We start from the raw sequence: 10,911 nt of genomic DNA, 5'->3' as shown, positions 1-10,911 counted from the left end.
TGTGGCTCTGGAAGGAAAACGCGTTTGAATGGCTTTTTACACATATCAGAAATCTAATAAAAAATATATGGATTTTCTTTTGGCGAGAATAAACCTTTTATTGGTTTAAACAAAAATTTATAAACAAGTGTCTATTAGCTGCATTGCTACGTGTATTTCCGCTGACCGCTGCGACAGTGCTGTGCAAAATTACATTTGTAGATTTTTTTCAACAATCTTAAAAGTTCTGAAGAAAAAGTGAGAATAAAGTAAAACGATTCTGTCATTAACTCCAGCCAGAGAATTTCGCAGCATTTCTCAGGTTTTACTTTGGGATTGTCTTAGAATAACAGATTAAACACTTGTCAAAACACAAACTGAATAATTTAAGGGGCTTTTATTGTATATAGAAATATATCAACTTAACCTTGAACGGAGGATTGCTTCCTTTTTCTCTGTTTTGATATTTGTGGACAGAACAGCACAGAGAAAATGTGGACTTCAAACACTAGTATGTAATTTCTGTGGGTTGGAGTCATGTGTTCACTCACATCATAACACAAGATGGCAGCAGAATCAAGAGCTGTTAACTGTGGACAGATGCAGGAACAGGCCTTTAGCCTAGTGGTAAATGGAGGCAAATTAAAGCAATGAGAGTGCTCGTATAAAATGGAGTGAGAGTAATGATATCAGCTCCAGCCTGTAAGACTTGATAAATAGAGAATAGGGTTAATGCTTTTGCCAAAACATTTTTCACAAAATGAAAAACACTTTCCTGTACCCTCAGAGGTCTTTAAACATTAATAAGGTCTGCTGACCCATCCGAATCATTTAGCCGTGTACAGGTCCAATCGTTACATCTTGCTCGATCAGAGTAAGTATTTTGTGGTAATACCTCATAAAAAAAAACTAAAATAAAATTAAAAAATCCACAATCATGTAAAAGGATGCTTAATCTCACCAACAGTCTCCCTCAAATTGAGGTATCCAACACAAGATGATGTCACACATTTTTGTAAGGGTTCTTAAACCAGTTAAACAATTCCTGACTTTTATGCAAAACAGTCATAGGGCTGTTAAAATGCTTATTTTTCTGAACATAGCAAATGGAGCCAACAAGCTCTAAAAGAACAATGGCTTGCGAGTGTTATTATGCTAATATATTCTGAACAACTATTTACCTTTTATTGAAAATGGAAGCAGTCCAGCTGGTGTCAGCCTTACACGATTATTGATCTACTTTACCGTCCATGTCTTCTATAAAAAGACATAGATGTTAGGATTTGATCAGTCTACACACAAACAAAAGTTTGTTTCAGCACAATTTGGGATTCAATGAGAATTTAAGGCACAGATATGCAAACGGTTTTGGGTTTTACTTGAAACAAAAAGGGTAAATTTAAAATCTGCAAAACACAAAATCTCAAACATCATTAGCTTTATCTCAGTCCAAATACAGTGGTCAGATTCGCGTTTTTGGTTGAAGCTGGTTCTGTAGCCTGTGCATCATGGAGATGATCCAATGCAGCTCTGATCCAAGGTGGCGCTCTGCCATTTCCAAAGAGACTGATCTCTTCCTTCTCCTGCTTTTTTTCCCCCTCTGTGATGGTGATGCCAAGCTTTGGAGGGCCTGGCTCCAAACATATTCTCCTCTTACTGGTGTGTGTGCATGCTGTGCCATCAAAACACGCATGTACTGTACCAACACACATGCATACGGATTAAAAGCAATGACAGAGGAGTCATGGACTGGAACATTGCTGCAGGCAAAGATCAGAGGAAGGAGGTCATCCAAAAACCTGCCCCGAAACAACACACACACACAAGAGAACAAACACAAATGTGACTACATTTTAATCTTAAAATCTACTCGCCAGTTCCAAATTTAGTGAGAAAAAAACAAAATAGAACCCAAAGTAATCACTGGCTACTGAATTTATTTATTTAAAATATTCACACTTGTCCTTTAAAAACATCTCTATACCATAATCTTTGTTCAACATTTATTACATTTTATTATGCAAATCTGTGCTTAAACGCAGTTCAGTGCTTATACAGCAAGTATAAACAGCACTAGGAAACAGAATAGAGAGTGTATTTCTGATTTAAGAAACTTTTTATACGGTTTTCATAGCTTGTATAAGGCAACCTGAAGAAAAACAGCACTGCAGATGCCATTTTAACAACTAATAAAAGAATTTTAAAAATCCATGTATGAACAGCAGTGAAAGTTTAAATAAAATTACATTTTTCAGTAGATTTTATTCTTGTCCTTCTAATCTATTTTAAAATACTAACACATTCAAGGATTTCATTTCAGACTTTGTAAAGAAAATGAGGAATATAGAACCAAAATTATCCTTTAAATTTCTCTCATACCAGAATAGTTTCCTATTCACATATTCATTGATTTAAAATGTACATTTACTGCATAAGGTTACAAAAGTGAGATAGAGCTAGAACCCTAAACTTTTTTTTGCGTACATAAGCTTTATAATAAATCGCTTCATCACATCATCCTGACCGGTGTAACTGTAGATACTTTTAGGCTACAGCAGCATTTTACTGCTCAAGCCTTCTTCTTAATTCCTATTGGACAGGAGACTCCTGTCCCTCCCAGGCCACAGTATCCATTAGGATTTTTACTCAGGTACTGCTGGTGGTAGTCTTCGGCATAGTAGAACGGCTTGGCCTCAGCTATTTCTGTGGTTATTGGAGAAAAGCCTTCTGCTGCTAGTACCTGCAAGAAGCAGCGGGAAAACCATTTACAGATAAACTGGCCAAAGAGTCAGTGGCATTAGAAACAAAGACCATGACAGACTAGAATGGCAATAAGATAATTGAAAAAAGAGACAATAGAGAGTATGACAGGTAATTAAGCTCTATTTGATATGATATTCAAAACTCATTCCTGTGTTTAATTTCAAATTTCCTGACATTTTGGCTTGTAACAACTGCCCATGTTTGTTTCAGTAACCTACTTTAAACCAACTTTAACAGACATATAAGACTTTTAACTGAACCACTCTCGTCAAGGACTCGTGCTGCAAAGTACCTATTAGCATCGTAGGGGGAAAAAAAAGAAAGAAATGTGTCTAATGTGTTGTGCAAAGCACGTGTGCAGCTCCAGGCAGGGAGCTGTACCTACAATTACACACACACACACACACACACTCACACACACACACATACTAGAATCAGTTGGTGATGACACCTTCTCCTCCTTGTGATAAAAATTACTCCACCAGATGGCATGTGGGTAAATTAGAAGACAAAGAGAAATAGTGAGCATGAGAGAGAACACACACACACACACACAGAGTTATGAAACTGTTTTTTAGCATGTGTGCATGCATATTTACAACAAGGCTTCTTACTCGACCATTTCAAGGATTGTGGAAGAGTCTAACTCAATTTGACGTTTACATGCTTTGCCTTTTATGTGCAAAGCTGCTGTTCTTCCTCCTCACACGACAGCCACCAAATCCAGCTACCAAATGTGTCCCGGTGCCGAAAAACAGTCAAAACCAATTCTCTTGAAGTGACTTAAGCAACATTTTTGGGTGACTGCGCTGTTGGGCAACTCTAACAGTGCAGATATAAAACTATTTTTCAAACATCATGATGAATGTATCCTGCATGTTTTCTGGTGATCAGCGAGTGGGATGCAGCTCAGCCTTTGGTTGCTTTGACTGAATGTTTAGCATCAATGAATTATGGCTGAACCTGAGCGCACACACACACACACACACACACACACACACACACACACACACACACACACACACACACACACACACACAATGCTCCGGCTGATCCGTGTTCATCGTGTTGCTTCTGTCAGTAAAATCACCAATGAGTGGGTGACATCCACTGGTTATTATGATTTCATTTTTTCAGATAGATTAATTTCCTTTTCTTGCTCATCATCGTTTCCTACCTCTGTAAAATGTGATGTGCAGGAGGCTCATTCTAAGCACTGTAGCAGGCCCAGGTAAACAGACCACAAGATCACAAGATGGCACCCGCACGCCTCAACAGTTAATGCAACGTGACGCAACGTGACGCTCGGTTGTAAAGATTGTTCCAGGTTTATTTGGTTACAGATGGTTTGAATATTTAAATCATAGCACAATCTACAGTTTTCATACAGTATTTGACCACCACAGGAAGCAGCACGGCCCTGATCAGGCAACCGTTAATGAATCAAACTGTATCATATCCGTCATATCACAGGGTGAATCGCACTGACTGAAATACAGCCAGTTCTGATTAAACACATCATCTACCTCATTGAAGACATCCAGCATCACACCATATCTCCACCCAGCGTTTGTTCAGTAGCCAGACAACTAGGAACCGGCAGGGAGCCTCTCCTCTGTGCTGTGTGGATCTTTCTTAAACAAAATGCCCTATTTAAAGCTGCTTCCATTGTCATTCTGGCTGCTGGTGTGCGTTTTCCTGAGCACTCTGAGCAACATGTGTTTGTGTGAGTAAAGGCAGCACAGAAGCAACTTTGGCAGATGCTGCTTTAGTGCAGTTAGCTATTGGATCAGACTCAGTATTGGAATGCACCCCATTCTAAACAGCAACAGGCCCAAAAGAACTCTACCTGATTCACACCTGCACGTTACCACGTCGCTGGGAGCACGTATGCCAACATTAACGTAGCTCAAACCAGCACAAGGTACAATCTTACTGCACTTTCAGCGTGACTGGATCAAACTCCCGGGGGAAATACTAAAAAGTTGTGTTTATTTTTAGCACAAAAAAAGACAATCAGACTTTCTACTGTGTTGGGTAATTTCACACATTGGTGCCTTTAATAGTCAGTGAGAGGTAATAGTTTAAAAAAAAAACATTTTAACTTTATTGATGTCAGAGCTCAGGAGTCATTAAAAAGGAAGTCAGCAAACAAACCCAGAGGGTCTGTGATGCATTTATAGCAGAAAATACCAAAGAGAGGAGAGAAAATATAAACGTTGGCGAGTTTGGCCTTTTAATTGGCAGACTGTTTGCTCCCTGCTGTTTGATTCATCAGATCCTGTGAATATTTCCCCCCTTGACTGTACTGACACCACAATTTAATTTGAGTAAATAGGGTGGAGGTGCAACACAGCAGTTAGCCAGGCTGGGATACTCTTCTGTTGCAGCCGCACTCTGGGACTCAGGCCGGAAAGATGGATTTTTGGATAAACTAGTGCAGTTCACACTGAAAAAAAGATTTATCAGAAAAGCTATATTTAAATAAAAACTGATTTGAAACAATTTGTTCGAGCACACTTTAGAGGTGGAAGTTTATTCCAAACAATTGATTGCTTAAATCTAAGGTCACATCACCAGATTTAGCATATTAATAGAAATGAAACTACTGCCTGATGGCCTGAGGTCTGGAGAGGTTGGATCTACCCTTCATGCACATATTTTGTGCCCATAAAAGGGCTGTAAAGTGCAAATATCATTTAGCATTCACCACATTTCACTTTGGTCTTTTAAACAACTAACGTGTTTCCAGCAGAGGAGACAAAGATGAGAAACAAACTCTGAAACTTACATGGCTCAGCACGCACGTTACGTGGGAGACAATGATGATACTTGGAGCGTCTAATAAGTTTTGTCCATAAAAGTCTGCACGAAGATATAATGTGTCATTCCACACTTATCAAAGAAATTCTTAATGGGACCCAGCGTTGCAGCTCACTGTGCTAAAATGTTTAAAAGGCGACGAGAGTTGGAATCTCCAGCAGCACAGATACAGGACCCTCACATTTAAACAGTGCTTTCTGACCATCCACAAACTGTGTGCACTGCCCAGCGAGGGGCACCGGATACGCCGGGGGCTCGCACGTCAAACCTATTGTTATCGTTACGGTTATTTGCTGCCATTAAACAGAGCACCAGCCTCGGTTTGCTGTCACCGTGTTTTCTTTCCCCTTTAATGCTTCATCCCCTCATCTGAGTCGTCAGCCAGTTTTCTTTAGGACGTCCATCATTTTGAGATGGGCTGTTCTTCACTGGCATCGGTGGTGGAGGAAAAGTCAAATCTAACAAAATCCAGAGTCTGCGAAAAGCCTAGCTGTCAGTTTATTAGGTACACCAAGTCAGTAAAATGTGTCCAATCCAATGCTAATACAGTGCGAGTACTAAAACCTGACAAATGCATAAAACATTAATTAGCTATTAATTTGCAATAAAAACATTGGAATTGCCACACGAGCCCATCTCTATCGTGTTATTTTTCTGGTTTGCCACTAAAATCCTGCAGAACAGCTGCAAATCCACAGCCGGTCCATCATTTCAGGGTGCTTCCTCACAACAACATAGTTACTATCATAATTTAATAAAATACTGATGTATGAACTGACACTGACATCAATGCAACACTGCCTGTGATGAGCAAAATGTCTTCAGTCTCCATTATACCAGTCCTGTGGCATCCTCAACTGCATTCCCTGTTTCTACAGTGTTTCATTGCATTTGTTTGGACTGGTCCTGCTGTGCTGTTAGCAGCCTGCTCTAAATGCATAATTCACATCCATGAATTTGCATGTGAGAGAAGTAGATTGCTCATTTGGAATGCAAATACCTTGACTGCTCTGGTAAGGCAGGGAAACGTGAACAACACTGATAAGAATGAAAAAGAGGCAAACCTGCCATATTAAAAGCGCTAAAAGGGGATTTCACAGACAAAGAAGAAAGAGAAGTAGAAGAAAAAGGAAAGAAAAGCATCTGTGTGGTGTTTCGGTGCAGATATATGAATGTTCATGAGAAGAGAAGTAGCCAGAGAGGTGCAGCAGGAGAGAAAGAGATGCCAGGACAATGAATGGATGCTGCCTTAGCACCAATGCTTGCGCCCACTAGTGAGCACACATTATTACATAAAGCATACAAAAACACACAGACACACAGCTACCACATCCACCTGCCATTTGAGATGCAGCGAACACCCTAATGATGGGTAAGAGGCAAGAGAAGAAAAGGGAGGCGCCTTTCATGCTGCAGACACCCGCCAGCCGCCTGCAAAGTAATTTTCTGCAGTGCTGATGTACCTTACACACACACACACACATACATATATATGTATGTGTGTGTGCAGTACAATCCAGCCAGGTGGCATAGTCAGAACCCTGAGACCAAATTAAAGCAGATTATTGTGTCTCTTCTCGTTCCTCAACATCCTGACTTCCTGTTACATCTGCATTTTGTTCTGTTAGCATATGTGAAATGTGGCTGGAAAAGAGAGAGAAGACTTAACAGTATTTGACTCTGACGATCAGAGTGGCTCTAAATAAAGATTTTGACTGATCCTGGGAAAATCTTCAGTGTGGTTATGCATTTTCCTCTACATTTTCAGTTTGTGTGGACTGAGGGAGAAGAACTGAGCTGCCATAGCCACCGTGGATGCAGAGACACAAGAGAAAGCCACCTACAAATGCTTCATCAACAGTGAAGACACCAAAGATTTAACATTCGAGCATGAACGTGTTCATATTTTAAACCAATTACAAATTCTATGGCATGTACCAATGCATCTAAAGTCAATGTACAGTAGAATTCATGCATCTACAAGCGCACACATCATTTTGGAAATATTATTTTTTGCTTCTCAAATTCAAAGATGTTAAGACTGTGTGTAAAACGTCAAATCCAGAGGATATTAGGACAAATATATGGTTACAGACATAAAGGAAAACAGAGAATCACTTCATAAGCTGATCAAACCGTAACAGTTTCTGTGTGTGTGTGTGTGTGTGTGTGTGTGTGTGTGTGTGTGTGTGTGTGTGTGTGTGTGTGTGTGTGTGTGTGTGTGTTACATTTGAAACTAAAGCAATTTTTGTGGAGGACAGATTTAAGGCCCAGATGGTTTGGCATGGAATGTGTTTGCTATAGGCCAACTGCTTGTGCACACACAAGCACACACATGCACACACACACACACACACAGATGGGAGAGGGAGGCAATCTGGTGAGAAAAAAAATTACAAAGGAAACAAACGAGGTTTTGATAGAGAGATGTGGTGGTTCGATGAAGAGAAACGACTGTGTCTGTACATGTATCTGTAGAATGACCAGAGTTTAAAGAGAGACTGAAATTGTGTGCATCTGTCCATCTATGGCCATTACAGATAAAAGCTTCTGACCATGGCGACTTACTTCCTGTGTGCGCACCCACACGCACGCACACGCACACACACACACACACACACACACACACACACGGACAACTTGGTAGTCTTAATGTTGTCATAAATAGGGGTCAGCACGTGCACTTTGACCAGTCTACAGCTGTGCAGCCCCACGTGCACTGTGTTTTAACACCTGTCAATCAATGGCGAACATGACATTTTCCCATGATGACGTGTGTCCATCAGTACATTTTTATTGGAATTGATGTGTTCTGTACATTTAGCGCTAAACATCAATAAAGTCCAAAAGTGTTAAAATAATTACAAATATTGTTATACTGCTACACTACCACTGCAATCACCCTCGGTTAGTGGCCATCCAGCGAATGCAGGGCGCCAAACAGTGCTGACAGTTAAGACCTCAAATCCTGTATGTAAATACAGTATGTAACTTATTAAAAGGCAAAAATGTCAAAGAAAAAACGAGACAAAAGAAATCCTATGCAGCAAATGGCCCTAAAATCCAATTTTAAAACGGACTTTAAATGTTAAAAACTGTAGTTCAGCACTATTTTAGTATTAAAAAAAAAAAAAACCTTGATACGGTTACAGTATTTTAAGCATTCACAGCTTTGTCAGTTCCCTACTCAGCTCATTTCCCACCTCTCGCAATAATCCACCTCTACACTGGTCTCCTGGTCTGGTTTACAGCACAGACAGAGCAGGAAACCCGTGACTTTTCCTTTTGGACGAGTTTGATGCCTATATGTGAAAGGACACAAACAAACCTTTGCAAAATCCTAGTGATTAAATGTGCAGTGCTTTATAGCTGTAAAGTTATAATTGCGAGTGCTTGAACCCAGGAAGCAGGTTTCTGTCTGCTCACAAAACTCCCGCTGAGAGAAACCAGGCTTTAGAGAGAAAAAGGACAGATGAACAAAGGGAAGAAAAAGACAGAAAAATGTATCTAATGAAGACCACACTACACCAGAATAGAATAGAAAAGTATAGAGTAACCTCTTTCTCGTCAGTTTCCATGGCAACAAGCCCTGTTGGTGGGATAGTGGTGCAGAAGTCTCAGCAGGAATGAGTTTGACAGAGGGAGTGTGTGGACATCTTTTGTGTGTTGATTTGAGAAGCCTATGCATATACAGTATACGAGTCTGTGTCCTCTACATTTCAGTCTTCATGTCACAGAGTTTCTGACACAGAGAAAAGGGAAAAACAAGAGAGTGCGAAGCAGAGGGGGATGCTGGGACGTTGAGTCAATAAAAGATGATGACAACAGAGAAGGACAGAAAAATGGAGGGAGACGACTGGATAATGATACTGGGATTAGAAGATGACGGATTTACAGACGCGTACCTTCTGGTATTGATCTTTGGAGGCCAAGGCTTCCTCAAGCTGCTGCTTTGTGTAGGTGTATATGGCAGAGCGGTATGTTGTCCCAATATCATTCCCCTGTCGCATCCCTGACACAAACAAACAAACAAAAAATGTGAACATCGAGATTTGAGGATTGGAGCTGGCGAGAGGTGCTTTCGTCCTCAGTTGCTGGCAGAGACAGCATCACATCATTTAAAAACAACAGCTGATAGCATTTCCAAAAATATGACTCGTCTGTGTTGGCAGAACTGAACGTTGCTTGTGACCGTGAGAGGATCGTTTCGTCACGTATCCCTTCGTCGTTTCAGTGCCAGCCTGTCAGCACAATGTCTGGTTAGCTCCATGGTTCTTATCTCAGCAGCTTGTGCCGCTCAAGTGATGGCGATGTTTGTCGCCCAGTCTGTCAATCACACACTTTGGTCTAAAGTGATAATATTTCTGGTGCAGATATGTGCAATCAGAGCACAAACCTGACGTCTTTGGTGACTTTTAAAATTATAGGTTAAAAATTTCACATTTGACTTGATGATAAAATGCCCCTTAAACTACACAATACATTTCTAATACCTTTATACATGATAACGAGGCTTCTCACACAGCCTGGCGTCACATTGTTCTTTTCTGTGGTCGTGTTGCTGTTTTCCAAGCTGTTATCATTCAGTAGTAAACTTTTTATTCCCTGAACAGGATAAATGCTCACAGATAATGGATACATGTTATAAAATGAGGCCAAAAGGTACAAGTTTATTTCGTTTTTTGTTCATCTAATTTCGGTTTCCCCATCACTTATTGTAGTCTTCCTCAGGTTGAGAGAATCAGAATTACATTTTGGACCATGCTTTTGTTGGTGCAGGTTAATAATTTAATTATTATCCGAGAAAAAGAAAACCAGTTTTATCTTGTGCATTTATAGTTTTACTCATTGCAATGTTTCATTCATTTTATTAATTTAATTGCATTTGTTTACTGCATTTGTTTAGTGTGTCTTGAGTGGGGCTGTACCTTGAGTTGGATTATGGCTTTCCCAGAAAACCTTGAGCAGGCTGGCAAAGCTGATTTGATCTGGATGGAAGACAACTCTAGCCACCTCAGCGTGGCCTGTTCTTTCTGAAAAATATAGTTTTAAAATCACAGAGAGAACATTTTTACTGCACGGTTATATGAACATATCCCTTATAATTTCTATGGTGTGACTATATTATATGAGAATTCAGAGTCATCTCATCTAAACTCAATGTCTGCTTATTATTTCAACCAGGCCTTTGGCCAATTCCTTCATCACCAGCTAGTGAGTTTGTTCAATTGTAACTGAACTGTGAATGTTCAAATTGTCCATCTTTGGCTGTTTATGACCTGTTGGTTGAAAAACTACTGTACTACTGGTTGATAGCTCCTCAGCAAGGGAAGGAGTGAACCTTGA

The 10,911-nt window shown here is 40.1% G+C and overlaps 1 protein-coding gene across 3 annotated transcripts in view; it reads right to left on the bottom strand.

Moving 5' to 3' along the window:
- Positions 1 to 1,899: 1,899 nt before the first annotated feature.
- Positions 1,900 to 10,911, bottom strand: part of msraa (methionine sulfoxide reductase Aa) — a 30,407-nt gene continuing 21,395 nt past the window's right edge. For all 3 annotated transcript variants that reach the window (XM_067481894.1, XM_067481897.1, XM_067481895.1), the window contains exons 4-6: positions 10,494 to 10,598; positions 9,471 to 9,577; positions 1,900 to 2,719 (exon numbers count right to left, since the gene is read on the bottom strand). In XM_067481894.1, coding sequence (XP_067337995.1) covers positions 2,549 to 2,719; positions 9,471 to 9,577; positions 10,494 to 10,598 — 383 coding nt within the window. In that variant the 3' untranslated portion in view covers positions 1,900 to 2,548. The remainder of the gene's footprint in view (positions 2,720 to 9,470; positions 9,578 to 10,493; positions 10,599 to 10,911) is intronic.

Source organism: Channa argus, chromosome 17, assembly GCF_033026475.1.
Source record: "Channa argus isolate prfri chromosome 17, Channa argus male v1.0, whole genome shotgun sequence".
NCBI lineage: Eukaryota > Metazoa > Chordata > Actinopteri > Anabantiformes > Channidae > Channa > Channa argus.
The sequence above is the reverse complement of the archived record's forward strand: the minus strand, read 5'-3'. Positions and strand labels throughout refer to the sequence as shown.